The sequence below is a fragment of the Meleagris gallopavo genome, chromosome Z, assembly GCF_000146605.3.
Source record: "Meleagris gallopavo isolate NT-WF06-2002-E0010 breed Aviagen turkey brand Nicholas breeding stock chromosome Z, Turkey_5.1, whole genome shotgun sequence".
Taxonomy (NCBI): domain Eukaryota; kingdom Metazoa; phylum Chordata; class Aves; order Galliformes; family Phasianidae; genus Meleagris; species Meleagris gallopavo.
In genome coordinates, this window is record NC_015041.2 from 32,938,577 (window position 1) to 32,957,987 (window position 19,411).

The 19,411-nt window shown below is 35.8% G+C and overlaps 1 protein-coding gene across 1 annotated transcript in view; it reads left to right on the forward strand.

Annotated features, from left to right (window-relative positions):
* The first annotated feature begins 99 nt into the window (after positions 1 to 99).
* The window catches only part of LOC100542970 (annexin A1), a 66,867-nt gene continuing 47,555 nt past the window's right edge, over positions 100 to 19,411 (forward strand). The window contains exon 1 of the mRNA XM_019610506.2: positions 100 to 218. Within this exon, the coding sequence (XP_019466051.2) occupies positions 100 to 218 (119 nt within the window). The remainder of the gene's footprint in view (positions 219 to 19,411) is intronic.

Sequence of the window (19,411 nt, forward strand, 5' to 3'; positions counted from 1 at the left end):
GAGGTAGTTTTGGAGAGCGTGGGAGCCCAGGAAGGCTGGGAATTCTTTAAGGAAGTTATTTTAAAGGTGCAGGAGCTGACCATCCCCAAGTCACAGACGATGAGTCAACAGGCAAGGAGGCTGTGCAGGCTGAACAGAGAGCTTTGGCTGGATCTCAAGAACAAAAGGAAAGTTTATGGTCTCTGGAAGAGTGGGAGAGCTACTTATGAGGATTACAGGTATGTAGTGAAGCTGTTCAGGGAGAAAATTAGAAAAGCCAAAGCCCAGCTAGAACTGAACTTGGCCACTAAAGTAAAGGAAAACAATAAATATTTTTATAAATACATCAACAGCAAGAGGAGGGTTAGGGAAAATCTCCATCCCTTGTTGGATGCCAAGGGCAACTTGGTGACCAAGGATCAGGATAAGGCTGAGGTACTTAATACCTTCTTTGCCTCAGTCTTTAGTAGTAAGACTTGTTACTCCCTGGGAACACAACCCCCTGCTCTGGTAGATAGGGATGGGGAACAGAATAGGACCTGCATGATCCATGATGACATCATTTTGGACCTGCTCCAAAAGCTGATGCTCACATGTCCATGGGGCCGGATGGATTGCACCCTAGGGTGCTGAGGGAGTTGGCGGATGTGGTTGCCAAGCCACTCTCCATCATTCTTCAACAATCCTGGATGACTGGGGATATCCCGGTGGATTGGAGACTGGCAAATGTGATGCCCACCTTCAAAAAGAGCCAGAAAGATAATCTTGGTAGTACAGACCCATCAGTCTCACCTCAGTGCCTGGGAAGGTTATGGAACAGATAATCTCAGGAGCCATCATGGACCAATTAAAGGTCAACCAGGGGATCAGGCACAGTCAGCATGGGTTTATGAATGGTAGAATCGTCTCTGAAAAACTTGATTTCATTCTATGACAAGGTGACATGCTTAGTGGATGAGGGTAAGGCTGTTGATGTGGTCTATCTGGACTTCAGTAAGGCCTTTGACACTGCTCCCCACAACATTCTTGTGGAGAAGCTGGCTGCCCATGGTTTGGATGGGCATACACTCTGCTGGGTGAAACACTGTCTGGATGGCCAACCCAAAGAGTTGTGGTCAGTGGAGTTGGCAATCCAGTTGGCAGATGGTCATGAGTGGTGTCCCCCAGGGCTCTTTACTGAGGCCACTTTTATTTAACATCTTTATTATTGGTCTTGATAAGGGGATTGTGTGCACCCTCAGTTTGCAGATGACACCAAGTTGGAAAGGAGTGTTGATCTGCCTGAGGGGAGAAGGGCACTACCTGGATAGATTGGATCAATGGGCCAAGGAAAACTGCATGAGTTTCAATAGGACCAAGTGTCGGGTCCTGTATTTTGGTCACAATAACCCTAGGCAACCCTTCTGAATAATTTAAAATTGTCCTTTTTTTTTTTTTTTAATAGTTTAGAAGTATGGTCAAAAATACAGATGTTCCCACATAGGTCACAGGTCATAATTGTTTTCTGTTCTTAAAAATCCACTGAATCACTGAATCATATGATAACTCTTATTTGCTAATGATAACATTCACATGATTTTTTTCTGTGAACTGTTTTAACTCCTGCATCCTCCTTGCAGTTATGAAAGACTCTATTCATTTATTTTAAAAATGTATGTAGTTGCAGATGATGTCTCATGCTTGTAAAATTTGTTAACAGAAGGTTATTTTAAACATGGGCTGAAGTTTTCTCCTATGATGTTTCCTGAAGACATCTCTTCTTTTTGATGTTCTGTTCATAAAACGTTCCCAGTTATTATTGAGATTTTATTTTCATACCAAAATGTCTGATGTGGAAATTATAAAAGAAGTTTAGTGTATTTTCCAATTTTTTTTCCCAGTTTGAATAAATGTTGAATATACAGCAGAAGAAGGGTAGAGAGAGATACATGGTAGTGAATTACTATCTTAACTCACAGAAACAAAGAATATGTAAGACATTGTTGTCCTTAGTTTCTATCTCCTAAGAGTTGATAAATATTTAACTTTATTTTGCAAAACCAACCAACCAACCAACCAAAACCAACCAACCAAACAAACAAAAAACCCCAAATCATAAAATATAGCATTGTGCTAAATGATACAGCTGCATTGTTGTTATCTTCAGGCAATATTTTGGACTAATGTTATGAAAAATGTGCAGGTCTGGTACTATCTCTGAAAACTGTCTGGATGAACTAGAATTTTGTTATAAAGATAGAGAAAAACAGGATGGGATACAAGCTGTTCATAGGTACGTAAATCTTTTCAGTCTTTTCTTGTTGAAGTTCATCCCATTGGCCTCAGCCCAGCTACCCAGCCTGTCCAGATCCTCTATAGGACATTCCTAGCCCCAGGCAGATTGATGCTTCCTGTCAACTTGGTGTCATCTGCAAACCTACAGAGAGTGCACTCAGTGCCCTTATCCAGGTCATCAATACAGATTCTGAATAGGACAGACCCCACTACCAGTCCCTGGCGAACACTCGTGACCGATCACTAGCCAGATTTAACTCCATTCACTGCCGCTTTCTGGATCTGACCATCCAGTCAGTTCTCCAGCAAAGAGTGTACCTGTTCAAGGCATTGGCTGCCACCTTCTCCAGGAAAATGCTGTGGGAGACAGTGTAGAGGTTTTGCTGAAGTCTAGGTAGACTACATTAACAGCCTTTCCCTCATCCACCAGGCAGGTCACTAGATCATAGAAGAAGATCATGTTGGTCAAGCAGAACCCAATTTTCATGAACCCATGCTGGCTAGGCCTGATCCCCCAGTTGTCCTACACATGCTGTGCGATCTCCCTCAAGATGATCTGCACCATAACTTTGTCTGGCATTGAGGTCAGGCTATCAGGCCTGTAGATCCCAGATCCACCTTATGACCCTTCTTGTAGATGGAAGTCACACTGGCAAATCTCCAGTTTTCTGCGACCTTTCTTTATTATGATTAATGAATTGCGAAGGGAGGAATGTGGGTAAAATTTTGCATGATCTCAGTCATCTTGTGTAATGGTAAAAAAACATTACAAATTTTTACTCATGCTTGTACAAATTTATTACTAAATGGGACAGACATTATTTTAGCATGACTAGGAGAAAAGTGAAAGCATATTAGCCTTACATCAATAACAGATTACATATCATTGTAACAAGAACATAATAATACATTTTTATTTATCTATCTATTTATTTATTTATTTATTTTTAATCAGAAAGAATTCATAATTCATGTAGTAATTTAATGACAAAATAATTGACAATTTTCAGGAAGAGGAAAAATGCAAGGAAATACTATCTTTGCTGCAATCAGCAATATTTCAGTATAAAAGTTATACATATATGTATATTTAATTATACTCTTACAGCATTTAAAGAGACTTATGGTTGCAGTACTCCCCGAGGACCTGGTGCCTCTGTTAGGTGTATTTATGACTTCATGACACTCATGGCTCTCATGCATTCAGTATGCTTTATTTTCCTTTATTCTGAAAAGAAGATGAATGACCTTACACTGCTTGGGGAGCCAGGAAATTCTACTGCTTAGTGGTCTAACTAACAGGGATGATTTCAGTCAAGTTTAGTTTGGAGATATAGTTTGGAGGATCAGTAGTGTGTAATCTTTACCAACCTCTTTTTCCTATCTAAGCTATCTGAACTTGCGCATTGCCAGCCAGAACTTGGGTTAAATTTGAAATAGAGGAAAACCCAGTTGTTACATGTACACTTATTTCACATAAAGAAGGCACATTCTAAGGTCGCACAATTTGGTTACTGGTACTAGAATTTCCCTGAGTAAGCTGTCTGTGTATGTTGTAAGATTGTGTAGAACAGGAGCTGTCCAGACAACACAGAGTTTTGGGTCTGCAGCACATCTTAGGCAAGAATCTCAGGTTCATTGCAGTTTCCAGGGTGGGAGAGGATAACCATTGTGCTTTGTGAAACATATCCATCTTAATTCTCTCACCAGCAGCTATGGAGGTGCCCTATGGCCCACCTATTAAGCAGCCTTTTGGGTCCCTTCCAACTGGGGATATTCTATGATTCTGTGAAGAATTTTGATTCTCAGATTTTTTTACACCTTATTAAAATTTATACCTTATTTTTTCAGAATATGATGAGTGACATCATAATTCTTCATAGGGCAGTACTTGTAGTACTTCACCATAATAACACAGTACAACCAGCTTAACTGCTCCCCTAGCACAAATCATATGGTTTTAATTGGGAACATTGGCCAAAAGCAACATCTTTCTAAGTCTCTTAGCAATACTTAAATTGCTCAACTAATCTATCTAAATGACACATCTGTATTGCCTTAGAGCTCTTTACAGTACTCTTAAAATTGTATTGCCTGAAACATACCACCCACTGTACAAACTTTTTTCACTTCATATTGTGCAACCTTTATGGATGCTGAGATCTTTCCCTAATAACTTTGAACCTCATGTCTCCATTCATCTTCACAGAACCACAGAAATCCCAGAAACACACATTTCTTCTTCTGTCCTTCCCAAAGATAACAAAATACAGTGCTTCAGTGTTTAAACTATAAAAACATTACTATTTAGTCACAAACTAACATGTCTGTTAATCTACATGATTACTTCATGGACACTTTTTTTTTTTCTAGTACATTTTATCTATTAAGAGGATTTAAGAAGATGTAACTAGTTGGTTATAGATCTAGATTCATATTAAATCTCCAGCAAGTGAAAAACTGTCTGTCTTAATAATTCGAGCTTAAGGGAAGAGACAATAAGTTTCACGGACAATGATTCCCTAATGAAAATTACACTAGGATTCTCAGCTTCCAGTTCAGGAGCTGAGCTCTCCAGTTTCACTCCTCCAGAGTATGGAAAGTATGCGTATTTGTACTTTACTGTCTCTTCCAATAATTGTTTCCCAGTAAGCATAGGTCCACATTTCACTTTCCCATTTTATTCTGTTAAGAAGACACAAAACTCAAAATATTTTATAACATGCATTATTTTAATGAATGTTTTTCCAAGCAAAATACACATCCTTGAAAGCATATTAAGTAATGCAATTGAAATATATATATATATATGTATGTATGTATGTATGTATGTATCTATTTTTAATTGTGGTAGAAAATTGTTAATTTTGAAGATTTTAGAAATTCAGTTTACATTTGTTAATGTAATCTCTCTAATCTTCACAGCTTGTTCCTAAGAAAATCAGGCATAAAAGGACTATTTTAATTATTTTACATTAACATCATGCAAGATAAAATAGATTACAATAAAACAATGCTACTTCTTTCCCATTGACTAGAAAAATAAAGACAGAAGTGAGAGGAAAGAGGAAAAAAATCAAATGTATTTTACTCTTTGGATATAAACGTAAGTAATTTGGAAACTTATATTCCATAGCAAAACAGAATAAAATGCTTTTGCGATACTTTAAAATTATGTAAAAATGTTGCAATTTACTTTGAGTAGGACAGAAAACAGATCATATTCATTATGGATTCATAACCTCTTTCTGAGGCTTCCTTAAGAATTCAGAGTACTTTCTTAAGGAAAAGGACATCCTGCCCCAGAGTAGTAAAGTACACAAGAGCAGTGAAGAAGTCTTACGAGTTTCAGCAGCTTGAAGTTGTGGGAACCTTGAAGGTCTGAAAAGTGCTTGTGAACATTTGCAATATAATGTATGTCTGAACCACTTGCCTTCCAGAGTGTGATGGAGAGCACTTTTGCACTGAGGTTGTGGAGAACAGGTGAGTCTTTTGAATTATTCTATGAGTAATCTGTGTCAGTAGGCTCACTCCAAAGGCAGCTGAGTAAGCAGTTTTCCCAAGTAAAATTCAGCATCCTATCTCTAAGTACATTTATAGTTTCAGACTTACATAAAGCATATTTACATTTCTTTGAAGGCATTTGTGCCATTTGTTTTTCTAAAATATATATCAATTTCTACTCATTGCAATATTCATCTGCATAATTCAGCTGAGATAGCTATAATGTTCAGAGGTTTGAGAAACAGCAGCTCCAAACTTATCTTGGACTATTTTTCCTGGGTTAGAAGCTCCCATATTTTTCCCATATTTTTTCACTCACCTGATATTTCTCATTGTAGTTAAATGTATAGAAAGGGAATATTTTTTTACCTACTTCAGATACAGAAAAGACTAGGCTTTTAAATGAACAACAGAAAATCCAAATAAAACATGCTGTAATTTAATCAGAATGTAGATTCTCTTTCTTCCAAATATATTCTTTGTAATTTTCTGTTGGAAGATTTTCCTCTTCTAATACTGTTAAATAATCAATCTCTTTAACTTCATCAACAGAAGTAATGTCAGAGCTGTGTGTAGCTGAGGAATTTTAACAAAAAGGAAGCATTCACCTGAATGGTTCTTTCATATCCTTGATGCACGGTACTAGGGTCATTTCCCTGCCTGCCCTACTCAGAAGTTCAGAATGTCAATCTGTTGGTTATGACAAGTTGTTCTGTTGACACATCTCTTCCTTTGCTGTCCTCTCACTTCAATGACTTATCTTCAGGTTTTCCCATCTTTTGTTTTTTGAGCTCTCCTGCCAAAACACAATTAATAAATCCTTCCTTGTCTTTTTCATCACATTTTGGCCATTTTTTTCCATTTTGGAATTTTTTTTTTAAAGCAGTCATATCAAATAAAGCTCATTGATAAGATCTTTTCACACATTTCTGTCCTCTATTTTTCTTCACTTTTTTTCTCCTCCTTCTCTCTTTTCTTTTATTCATCCCACTGTTTCCTCTTCATAAACTTGATTTCATTTTGTCATTCTTTCTGTCTACTCTGCTTTCAAAAATATCATATCTCCATTCATCATCTTAACTCAGTAGATATCTGCTTCCACACCTTTCATCTCAAGATTCTTTTTAAAAATAATTATGCTAGCTATTATTTCACTATATCCAGACAGAAACTACAGTTTCTAAGAAAAGCTGCAAGAAAGTCTTCCAGAATTAGTTGATCAGGACTCACTATTTATTCAGTTTTATTATTATTTTATCTAGCAGATCTGTGAATTTGCAGTTTAAATTAAGTCATTCCTTTCTTTGCTGACAGTTTTGTACAAAACCATCACAAGCAATTCCAACAGAGCCATTCCCATTCTCTGGTTGGACATTATACGAATTGTGGACTGTTGTAAATCCCATGTGCTCCCTTTTTGAGGACTTGAGGAAGGGTAATGGAAAGTAAATATGCCAAGGAAAACCAAGCTGTTACTGTCTTTCAGGAAGGTATGAAATGAAGAACAAAGGAAATGTAAGAAATGTGTAGTGTGTAAGCACAGGTGAGAACTGGGGTCCGTATATGTGTATAACAGGAAGTTGCTGATATACCAAAATTTTTTAAATCTCTGTATAAAATGGACCAGGGTAATTCGTGTAAAGTCTGAACTTTCAGACTCAGAGAAAATATCAGTAGACAAGCGTATGGAGGTTTCTCACTCTCACAGAACTGAAATGGGAGTTTTTATTTTCTTCTGGGCTGTCTGTATAAGGACAGAGTTAGGTTTTTCCACTACGTTTAATTTTCTAGACAGAATTATTTTGTGACAAGAAAAAACTATGCACTCAGATGATAAGGTGAAAAAAATAATCTCAGGGAATCGTAAGTGAAGACAGAAGTGAAGGATGTACGTAGGATTGGCATGAAAATGAAGTAAAGTTTGAGATATAAATTCCTCCAGGCTATAGCTTAGTATGTGTTAATGCAAGCATTATACTAATATTTGTCTATGCAATCAAAATAGGCAGTTAATTGAAAGAGATGTTCTAATATGAATCAGGTGGAAATGTACACACAGTACAAATGATCACAGTATACAGCAAACAGAATATTCCATTAATGAATAGGAGGAGGGGTTCTATTTAATTCTTTCAAAGACTATGGCTTCACAACTCTTGTGCTAGTGAAAAGTAAATGGGAGTAAAAATCTCACAAGTATTACATGCAATTTAACAGCACAAATTTTTAGAACTGCACTTCAGAATCTTTTTCTCTCTTGTATATGGTTTAAGATAATCAGCTCTGGAGAATTTTTTAGTGTTAGCCAGTCATTTAAACTGTAGCCAAAGAGCTTCAGAGAAGGGAATAGTTCTTTTTGATCATGTTGGGACACAAAACATGCAGCTAGATATTTCTATGTTGCCTTTTCCCTCTATGCTCATGTCAGTCATCTCTGAACATCTAACATGTCTTTACTTATAGGAATGAGCATACTCAGTGACTTAGTTTATCACAACTTTCTGCTTTTTTTTTCTTATTTGAGAATAAAAACTGTATTAAAACACAATTACAGGGCTAGATTAAACAAATATAAATGAGAGTAAAAGATAATGATTCATTCTTGGCTCATACCACCATATTTGAAACTCTAGATTGCTGTCATGTCCAGTAACGGTAATGCAATTTCAGTCAGAAATACTCTCTATTTTGGGTTTGTATTTATATAGTGTTTATGAACTGTCACCATTATTGAGTGCACACTCAAAATGGAGATGGGAAGAGGGGTGCTGAAGTGGGGAAGAAATACTTACGCTTCAGATATACTTACGCCTTTCATCAGATTGAATATACATTGCTGATTTATTTCATTTTATCTCTTCTTTGTTTTTCCTCATGAGACATCTTAAGAAACAAAGCAGATCAAACACTGCTGGATCAGTGATCCACTGGTATTATATTTTTAATATCCATATTTCCTTTACACCTGCAATTCCTAAAGCACAGAATGCAGAAGTTCTTGAAAAAGAAAAACAAGACATAGTAAAATGAGATTCAATTACTTTAAAATAACAAAGACCAAAAGGTGTAAAATCATAGAAAAGATACAAGCAGATTACAGTTAAGGGAATAAAAACGGAAATTCCATGCTCAAATGTATTGTTTCCACATTTTATTTACAACAAAGAAAAAAAGACACAGGTAATGCTAAATGTAATTCAAGGGAAAGTTATGAAATTCATCACTAAACAGGGGAGAATATGATAAATTGAAAGTTCACTGGTAAGGGTTATGAAATACACTCTAACAGGTTATAAAATTGTCATGTACAAAGGGGGAAAAATTTAAAATGAAAAGATGAAAACTTATTCAACTGAGAAGATCGTGGAGATCCTCTTGGAAGACAAGTGAAAGCACGTATGAGATAGGAAGAAGTCTGAGACAGACAGCACAACTTCACCAAGGGCAGATCATGCCTCATCAATCCAGGGATGGCCTTCCATGATGGAGCAATAGCATCAGTGGACAAGGAAGATCAGCTGATGTCATCTGCCTGGCACTTCTGCAAGACCTTTGACATAGTCTTGCAACACAGCCTTCTCTCTAAATAGGAGAGATATGGATTGGAAGGCTGAAATATTTGATGGATAAGGAGAAGGTTGGAAGATTGTAGGCAGAGAGTTGATGTCAATGGCTCCATGTCTAAGTGAAGGCCAATGATGAGTGCTGTTCCCCAGGGGGCCATCTTAGGATGGGTACTCTTTAAAATCTGTATCAAAGACACAGTTGATGAGATCCAGTTTGCTGCAAGTTTGCAGAAGACAGCAAGCTGAGTAGGACAACTGACAGATGAGAAAGAAGATATGCCATCCAAGGGGATCTGAACAAGCTCAAAAGATGGACCCATGTGAACTGGGGATTGTTAAACCTCATTAGAAGTCTAACAAGGTCTTTGTTAAACCTCGTTAGAGGTTTAACAAGGCCAAATGCAATCTGATGCACTTAGGTGAGGCAATCCCAGAGGTATGTACAGACTGGGGAAGAACTTCTTGAGAGCAGCTCTACTGGGAAGGTCTTGGGTGTTCTTGTAGATGAAAAACTTAACATGAGCCAGTAACATGCACTTGCATCCTGGAAGGCCAAGAATACCCTGGGCTGCATCAAAAGGGAGGTGATTTTCCCTCTCTACTCTGCCCCCATGAGGCCCTTATTTGGAGTACTGCGTCCAGGTCTGGGGCTTCCAGGACAAGAAAGACTTGGAGCTTTTGGAGTAGGTCCAGAGAAGGTCCACAAAGATATCTAGAGCCCTTATGCTATGAAAACAGGCTGTGGAAGCTGGATTTCAGCCTGGAGAAGAGCCTTGAAGCCTTGTCAGATGACACTGGGTATCCTCTGAGCCCCAGGTAGTAAACCATAACACTGGACTATAATTATTGCTCAGATCTCTTCCTCAGCCACCACTCTGAGAATTGGAGTAATAATTTAGTTCACTTCACTGTGATACTTCTTTTTGGATGCATCTCTTTCTCTTTCTATCTCACATTTTTTCTGCCATAAATCTTAAAAAAGGAAGTGCTATGACTCTTAAAGCCTCACTGTGCACTGTGTTTAGAAGACTATAATTAATGTTTATGTCTGCAGTTCAAACCTGCATGTGGCATAGCAGTGACATGTCTAAGAATGCTAATTTTTTTTTTTTTTAATTTTTCTTTTTTTTTCTCTTGTTTCCCCCTGGTATATTAGGTCTGTCATTATTGATTCTACTGGTTCCAAATTCCCCTTTCATTGTCCCAATCTTAGAGCCAATAATCTTGCCAATGCAATAAGGTCTTGATGTAAATTGATGCAGGTAAATTGTAAAGCTCCAAGGAAAGGAGTTTAAAAGACCCCTGTGTGATATGACAGGTACATATTTTCTTTTTAATTCTTTCTATGCCTTTCCTGATCGCTATTTTACAAGAAGTTACTGAAAGAAATCTGAAAGCAAATATTGATCTTTGACAGATTTGGCAGTAGATGTGGATTTATGAGAATTTAGTCTGGAAAGACATTGATTTTTCTGTACATGACAACAAGATTTAATGCAAGAACGTGATATGACAGAGCTTAATGGTAAGTGATGGCTTGGAATACTAGTACTTATGTGGATAAGATGTGATATGAAGAGAGATAGAGCAAAATAAAAGGAAAGGGTATAAAAAATAACAAAATGATCAAAAGAATTGCCAAGGAGAGGTAAAAGCAAAGTCTGCCTGGAAATCTATTAATGTCCTTTAAATAATTAAGTACATTACACAGTATATAATACCTCATATTTTTAAATGAAATATAACTTCTTTGTATTTGTTACCACCTTTGAAACAAACAGCAGTATATTAAACAAGCATTTCATGTTCAGGTGCAGATGAACTTACAATCTATGATGTTCAGAAGATTTCAGCAGGATCAGGATTTTCTTCCTGATTTTGCTATAGGAGAGATATCAGCAACATAAGGGGGTGAAGATCTTGTGCTTTTCTTTAGAAGACACTCGGATGCTCTGGGAATGGGCATTCCTTCTAATGAGTACTATGCAAATTAAAGTGATATCTGTAATTTAATTAGCTTCAGTGAGATTATTTACACTTTGTAGTGTAGAGCTAGATAGATAAAGCCACAAAACAGGACATACCTTAGGAACACTTTTCTTCAGATAGATGAACAAGATGTCTTATTCTGATAAAGAAGCTATGTCTGCTCTGGTGTCAAAGTTGTTCAGTGTAGACATACCATAACTAATATTAATGACAGTGAATGTAAGCACCAGAATGAATCTTCTCAAACAGGCAAATCTCATCACACTGAAGGGAAGGCCACAGAGCAATGTTTCTGCAGCACAGCACACTTGTATGACCTATATCCAGTACTGGAAGAAATCAGACTTAAGAGCCCTGAGCTATATTGCCCAGAAAGTCAAACACCTCTTGCAGTGAAGTGAATCATTTGAAGATAACTTGAGGATTGTTAAATTATGCTGTATCACAGAGGATAGACATGTAAGCCTGAAGTTTACATCTCCATTCAGCCATGACAGTTTAGAAAGAGAATATAAAAATCAAAACAAACTCATTCTTTAAGTCTAGTCAGTGACTGTTTTTCCAAAATCAGGATGGCAATATTATCAAAGAGAGAAGAATTAAGTAGTATTGCCATTTTGCTTGACTTAAGTTTCTCTTAAGTATGGTATTAAATCAGATTTTTGTCCCTGTGCCACTAATGAAAATAATAATGATGGCAGCAGTGCTAGAAATTTGTGGAAAGCTGAAGTACTGGTCATCTTTCTAGATATCTAAAAGGTGTTTAATACAGTGCTAGAAGATTTTCTTCATCTGCTTTTGCAGCACTGCCCACTTTTATGAATGTGAGTATTCTATGAGATATAATCAGCTGGCAGTCCCTTCTATTGAAAGCCACCCAAATTGATCAGCACTCCCATTATTTGTGATATTTGTTTATGATATTTAGTTTACAAAATGTCTGCTTTTAGTGAAGTGCCAGCAAATAATAAGTAATAAATGTTTTGACAGTTCTTTCTGCCAGTATTTAGAATATTTCAAAACATAAAGTGATATATTTGATGTTGTAACAGACAATTATATTTTGTTAACCTTCTCAGAAAAGCACTACAAATGTTGACTTTTTTCACTGTAGACTTAAAACTTAGTGGAGCTTTAAAAACAACTGTTTATTGAAATTGCTAAAACTATTCTGATTGATAATGGCATAATTAATATTTAATGAATAATGAAAACATAAAATGTTTTAAATGTAAAAAATGAAAAAATCTCTCTTTTCAAAAGCTGTATCTACCATTTAGAAGGAAGAATAAACAGCATACTATTTTCCAATATTTTGACTTCTATTAATTGCAAGTTGCTTGAAGCTTGGCTGATGTCTACTTATGAAATTCATCACTAGTGCATTAAAATATGAGTGGTGAACGCAGACTGTTTTTTGATCTGATCTTGAACTTTAATAACACTTTCCTGTTTGAGAAGAGATGTAGAACTGAATAAATTCTGAATTCACTAAATATAGGAGTAATTTTGGCAAGCTTTTGAAATAATGACAGTTTGTTCCATTTCTTGAGCATGATGAGAAGAGCTCTTGATTCAAAGGTATGACAAAGATTTCTAGGCACATCTTTCTCTGTTGTTATTTTCTTGTGGTTTCAGATAACTCGCATATTATAATGAAGTTTAAGCAACAATACTTCTAAAACAAATAATTTTTCTGTATTCTAAAATTTGTCTTTCAACTATTGGTCTCCTGATACTACTTCCAAAGCTTAAATGTTAACTTTTTTTTTTTAATTTAGTTTTTTCTCCAGTGTTTTTAGCATTCCTGCCACATTTCTTTCCTTGCCACCTCTTTCCTGTCTTTAGATAAATTATATTTTCCCACTATAATATCCAAATAAATAAATACATCTTGTTGTTAATGTGCAGAGTTGCTTTATTAAATTTTCACTGAAAAGACAATAGAACCAACTGAAACCTTAATTTTCCTACATATTGCTTATTAAAATATGACAGAATCACAACTACATTGCATCGAGGAGGCACAAGAAAAAGGTATGAGCATGAGTAGTGTTAGGAAATGTTGAAAGTCTACCTGGAAGTTGCAGCTAAGTGCATAAATAGAACAAGTTTTAATAATAATTTATTTTAGAGTTGGATTAAGATTTAGATAATCTGAATTTAGATCTGAAGGCTGACTAGAGATTTTTTAGAAAACGAGCACACAAAATAATAACATGGATCTTCACAGAATGAATGCCATTTTCACTGGGAGCTGTAAAAAAACTATGGAGGCTACACAGCTTTGTTTATAGATAAGGTGATTAAGGATTTTTATTTTTTTTAATTGTACACTCCGTAAACTCTAGAAAAAAAATGAAACATTTCTGTATGGTTTCCTGAAAGCTTTCCATTATCATTATTTTCATCACTTCAAAACTACTGGGACTTTTTATTTAACTAATTTAACTACATCTCAGAGAGAAATAACAAATCTCTTCCTTTCTGCTGAAGCTTGGCTGTTTTGCTGTAGAAAGTAGTGACTATGACTACCAACTCGACCAGCTTACATTCATTGCCTTTTCAAATCCAATACTATACTTACAGTAACATTTGATCAAGAGTTTCATTTTGTGATCACTCTGAGTTAATTGTTGCTTTTCTGTTTAACAGCAAACAGTTCAGAGTAGTTCAGTGCTTACAAGATAACGGAAGGGAAATTATGGCATGACTCATGGTCTAATGAAGTAATTTAAACATATAACTAATAAAACTAATACTGTCTATGATCACCATTAAAATCCTGTTATCAATCAGTCAACAAAGAAAAACATCATTTAGTAAGTACTAAATTGAATGATTTGTGGAGGTCTATGGTAACTAGAAATTCTCCTTTTTTGGGAAATGGTCCTCCATTCCAGTGTCCAAACTCTGAGGCTGTTAGAAAGTATATGAGCTAGCTACACAGAAATAGTGCAAAGCTACAAGCCCCCAGATCCCCAAAGTATTACACTATGTCTGTACATAAGTTCTACAAATAATTTTTTATTTCCCTAGTAACTAAAGTTCCCAGGCTTTTAACATCATTTAAAAACAAAACAAAAAACTTTATTATAGATTTTATTATAGATTTTCTAGTTTCATTTGGAACTATTCATTATCTTGTCTCTTCTGTTGTATCTTTCAGCTTAGCTCAAAATGTGTAAATACAAAGCTTTGATAATAATGAACAGTTCATTTGACAATAAAGTGGTAGCAAAAGTCTGCAGAATGCTGAGTTGAAATATGAAATGACCTGGGAGAAGAAGATGCCCAGTTCTCTTCACTTGTTAGTTCTTTACTCTGAAAAAATAAGAACAATAATTCTTAATTCCTTCTTTGTTTTTTTATAATATATTTTTTCATATTTACAATACGTACATGAAGAAAAACATCTAATCATTGTTGGTCTTAAGATTTCCTATTGTTTGAAAGTGCAATCTAGGACATTATAGTTTGTATAGTTTTATAGATTACATATTCTAATCTTGAAAGTCTAACATAACCTCTCTTAGTTTGTTTCCACGTCAGTGTGGAATTCATGGAAACGAGATCTGAAAATAACTACACCTGTAATAATCTTCTCAACAGAGTCGAGTATTTATTAAATTGCAGTGCAGTGACAAAACAAGAAAATGCAGCTGAATGTGATTCACACCTAGAACTTATTAATTTCTTTGCTTTCATTATTTGGAGAATCATTACCTTAATGCCAAGTAATGTAAGTGAAAAATACTTCTATAATACTTCTATTACTGTGTTAGTTCTTTCTGAGTGTATAGCATTCTCACTGTCTTGATGTGTTGGTGGAACAGTCATATACAACATTTGCCTGAGTAGTAGCGTAATGAATGTAGTGGCCTTGCTGACAGAAACATCAATGCCAAGCACGCTGTATATTTATGCATCATACGCAGAGTGATTGTAAGCCAAAGATGCATTCAGGCAGCATAAGAATGCTGCTCCTACAATTTGCTCCTACAAATCTTTGCAGAGGTCATTTCCATAAAGTCTTAATTTATTTTGCTAAATATGACTGTATAAGAATGTTGGATGGCATTTCAGGGCAGAAAACTGGAAGGACATCAACACCAAGAATTTTCTTCTTTTGGTCTCTTCACAACAGAAGGATAAGCAATTTTTGTTTTACAATCCTACCGTGAGAGAAAGAAAATTAGATGATTAATAGGTGAAGCTATTTAAAGATCTAACAACTGTAGGATTTCAAGTAACTGTATTATTCATTTTTGCTTTAAGTACACTCATGAGAATGAATGTATTTTTTTTTGCAGTTCAGTAGAGCTTCTGAGCATCCCAGGTGAGTTTCAGAGTAAGTCAGAGTTGGTAGTTAATTTCCTATCTTGTGCAGTGCAAGGATTTAATGATAGAATTGGAAATAGCATTTGGGAAGACCTTTCTTGTTATAACCTGGAGGTAAAGAAGTCAAGTGAAGATTGCATTTTTAGTTTTAAGAGTGTCTCAAAAGTTTCAAATCAGTATTTGCTGTATTAGAGGTTGGAGAAAGACAATAGTAATTTACATAGACATTCTCCCTAGTAAAATGTTTTGGATTGATGGGTAACTCAATGAATTGGTACTGTACATTGCAGTTCTTCATTAATTTGTGAAAGGCACATAGCAGTGGCTGTATTTTGACTTTTTCCCACTCCTGCAACACAAGCACTTTTTACTTCACACTGAAGATTTTTATGTGACTTATAAATCTCCTCCAGGGGGTGTGGTTATCATAAGATAATCAGACCCTGGGGGGATTAAAAACACTTATCTCTGGATCATGACTTGTAATACCCCAAGGGTGTGATTATCTCAGGAAATGCACACTCTCTGTCATGCCTAATTGCTTAATTATTACATTGGTGAGTTCATGCTACAATACAGAAACGAAGGTTGTGTCAGCGTTTCTCTTAGAAAATTCTGTTTTCAGGAATCTGCCGTGAGAATCTGCTGCAGGCTGAAACCTGGCAGAAAAAGTATTCTGCCTAGGAGCATATATCTCTACCAAATTTCTAAAAATTAGACTGAAAATTAAAAGTTAACTATATGTGTTTATGTAAAAGCTGACATCCAGTTGAGGTTCTGATATTAAGTTAAATGGAGTTAAATATAATAATATTTACTTTAAAATATTTGTAAATATGTATTCATCCAAGTAACTGCAATAACAGAAAAGTACAATATTCAAATATCTGTCTGAAAGAGTTTAACGTTTCAAAAAACCAAGGAAGGATCAAACTTACTGAGTCCTGGTACTAATGAATGCATAATATAGTTAATATCTTATTCTCTTCCATAATTGATAATATTCTTCCTATTTTGTCTGAAAATTTAATTTTCATATGCTCACTTAGTAGGTTTATGTGAATTGCTACTGAATGTCTATTTTTACAAAAAAATATTATATTGTATATATTATATACAATTCAGGTAAAAAATGGTCTTTCTGTTTATATATTTCCTGACACACAAAAAAACCCCCAACTGTTCAGACAGAAGAGCCATAACTAGTAATTTGAAGGATTATTAAGCAGTGTTTGCACGTGTTCTTTGTTGTTTTCCTTCAAAACCAAAAGAATTCTTCTTTCTCTAAACTATATGGCTGGCGTGAACATGTCTCCCATAATGAAACATCTTGAGAGCCATAACACATAATACATCTGATACATGTTCTAGTGTTCTACCCATTATACAAGCAACATGCAATTTTATCACATACAATTTTGTTTCATGGTGCCAGGATAAGGGAAAATGAAAACTTGGTTTTGTGTAACTGGAATAATTAATCTTGGCATAGTTTTTATCATTCATTTCATGAGGATGATTTAGTAAAGTCTATAGAAGACAGCTGCATTATATTGAAAAGATGAATGTTCAGTACAGTAGAACATCTTAGTATCAGAAGGGCTTTCATTGCACTAAGGCATTTCTACCACTAAATGCAGAACTTTCTACTTTGGAATTACATTCATTTTCAAATGGCAAGTTTTAATTCAATTACATGAAATACTGACATATTTTGTTTCAAAGAAATAGTGCAGTGTATGTGCATCTGTAAGAGATTTTTGTTTTACATCATTGTCTCAAAGCTTGCGGGCAACACAGATGAACAAGTCCAAGCAAGTCCTGGGCAAGGGTTGAGAAATCCTTTGTCTGGAGAACACTGACGTACAAGTCCAGGGCAAGGGTTGCAAAATCCTTTGTCTGAGGGACACAGATGGACAAGGCCAGGGGCAACCAGTCTTTTGTGTGGGAAAATGGCCATCTCAGGAGGTGCTGCATATGACTCTTACCCAAGCACCCAGGAATGCCACACTGGTAGAAGAAGGAAGATAAGAGAGGGATCAACAACCATGAGGTGTCTGCCATCAGATTCCTCACTATGGAATGCTTGCATGTTGATGGGCTCTCCTGGGCCTGCTGCCTGAGTCTTGCTGCTTCCACCTGGATTGACTCTGTGACTTTTTCCTGCTACTTGCTTGCTGCCCAAGGCCGAACACTCTTCTGCTACTCTCCCCCTGCTGCTTTTGCCTCGGACCTTCAAAACAGCATGCAGCGAGACCGCTGCTGGATCCTGATGGTGACTATTCCCGCTTCACACAATTCTTGCTTCTTTCCTATCTTTTCTATCGCTCTCCCTGATTAGGATTTATAATAAACTGGTTGGACGACCATTTGAACCATTGTTTCTTAATATCACACCGGGTATACAGATATTAAAAAGAACCTCCTCTCCTCCTATAAATTGAAGTGAGACTGTATCCTACCACATGTTCAAACTATAATCCTTCTTGCCTGCAGATACACAGTCCTTGAAAGAAAGCTGAATGCTGCTTATGTTTGATAATGTAAATGTAAAATATTTGCTTGATACCATAAACAAAAGCAAATTAATCTGATTGTTTTGTGGTTGTTTTATTCGTCTCTTATTCTTTGTTATTCCACATCATGCATTCTTACCTTTCCAGTATCTTCTACTTGCCATTACTGCAGTACAGACATATATACATAGAGATGCATTGACAATGGGTTTTGAACAGTTGCGGAAAACAAATTCAAGATTTTTTTTGGAAAAATCTTAATGATCAGGCAAACTGTTTCTAAGCAAAATAATGGAAAATAAAACATCCAGGATACACTTTTACTACCATGAATGCTTTTTGATATATACCACAAGAGAAACAAGAGGGAGATTGAGACGTATAGTAAAAATGATAAAAAACAAAAAGGATATCTCATAAATTAAAACATGGGTTTATACAAAGATTAGTGAGTGATATAAGGAGAGAGGGATAAAAAAGCTTGACATTTCAAACTTGGGTACACTAGCAAAGAGAGATACCGTACAGTGCTACTATATAGCAAAAGTTGAAGATTTCTTGCTCACTGGTGGCTCATAATTATAGCCAAAGGACGTTTGGATTATGTCTTTTCAATATGAAGTTCTATTTAAAGTAAAGTTCTTGCTACCTGGTTATGATGAGGGATATCTTAACAATTTTTTATATCAATCCCAAGGTGCTAGAGGGCGGGGGAATGGCAGAGTCATGAATCGTAGCAGTAGAAATGCAGACAGTGAGAGAACCAGATAACAGAAGAGACAGACAGAGAGAAAAAGAGAAAATACTTTCTACTGATGAGCAAAGTATGAAAAAAAGAACCGAAAAGTTTAACCCCGCAGGTTATCAGCTCTTGTACTTCACTTTTTAATTGACTTCTTCAGCTTTTTAGTCTGTGTCTGTAAATATGAGATTAGAGGTCATGCAGTATAGAAGAGTGATCAAAGTAAGCATACATGGAATGAAGAGAAATAAAAGACAAGTTAACTGTGACTTGTCAACCACATTTCAGACCTCGAAATCATTGGTTTCGTTGTCTTTTATACTTTGATAGAACATTTTACAAGTACTCATTAAAGATAAAAGTTCTCTGATACTTTCAAGGAATCGTCAGTATTACATACCAATATTACACACATATTACCAATCAAGTTTTCTTGGGTATTGTTTAATCAATGGATATACAGATGGTATAGATATATATCCAGGAGCTTGGCTAATATA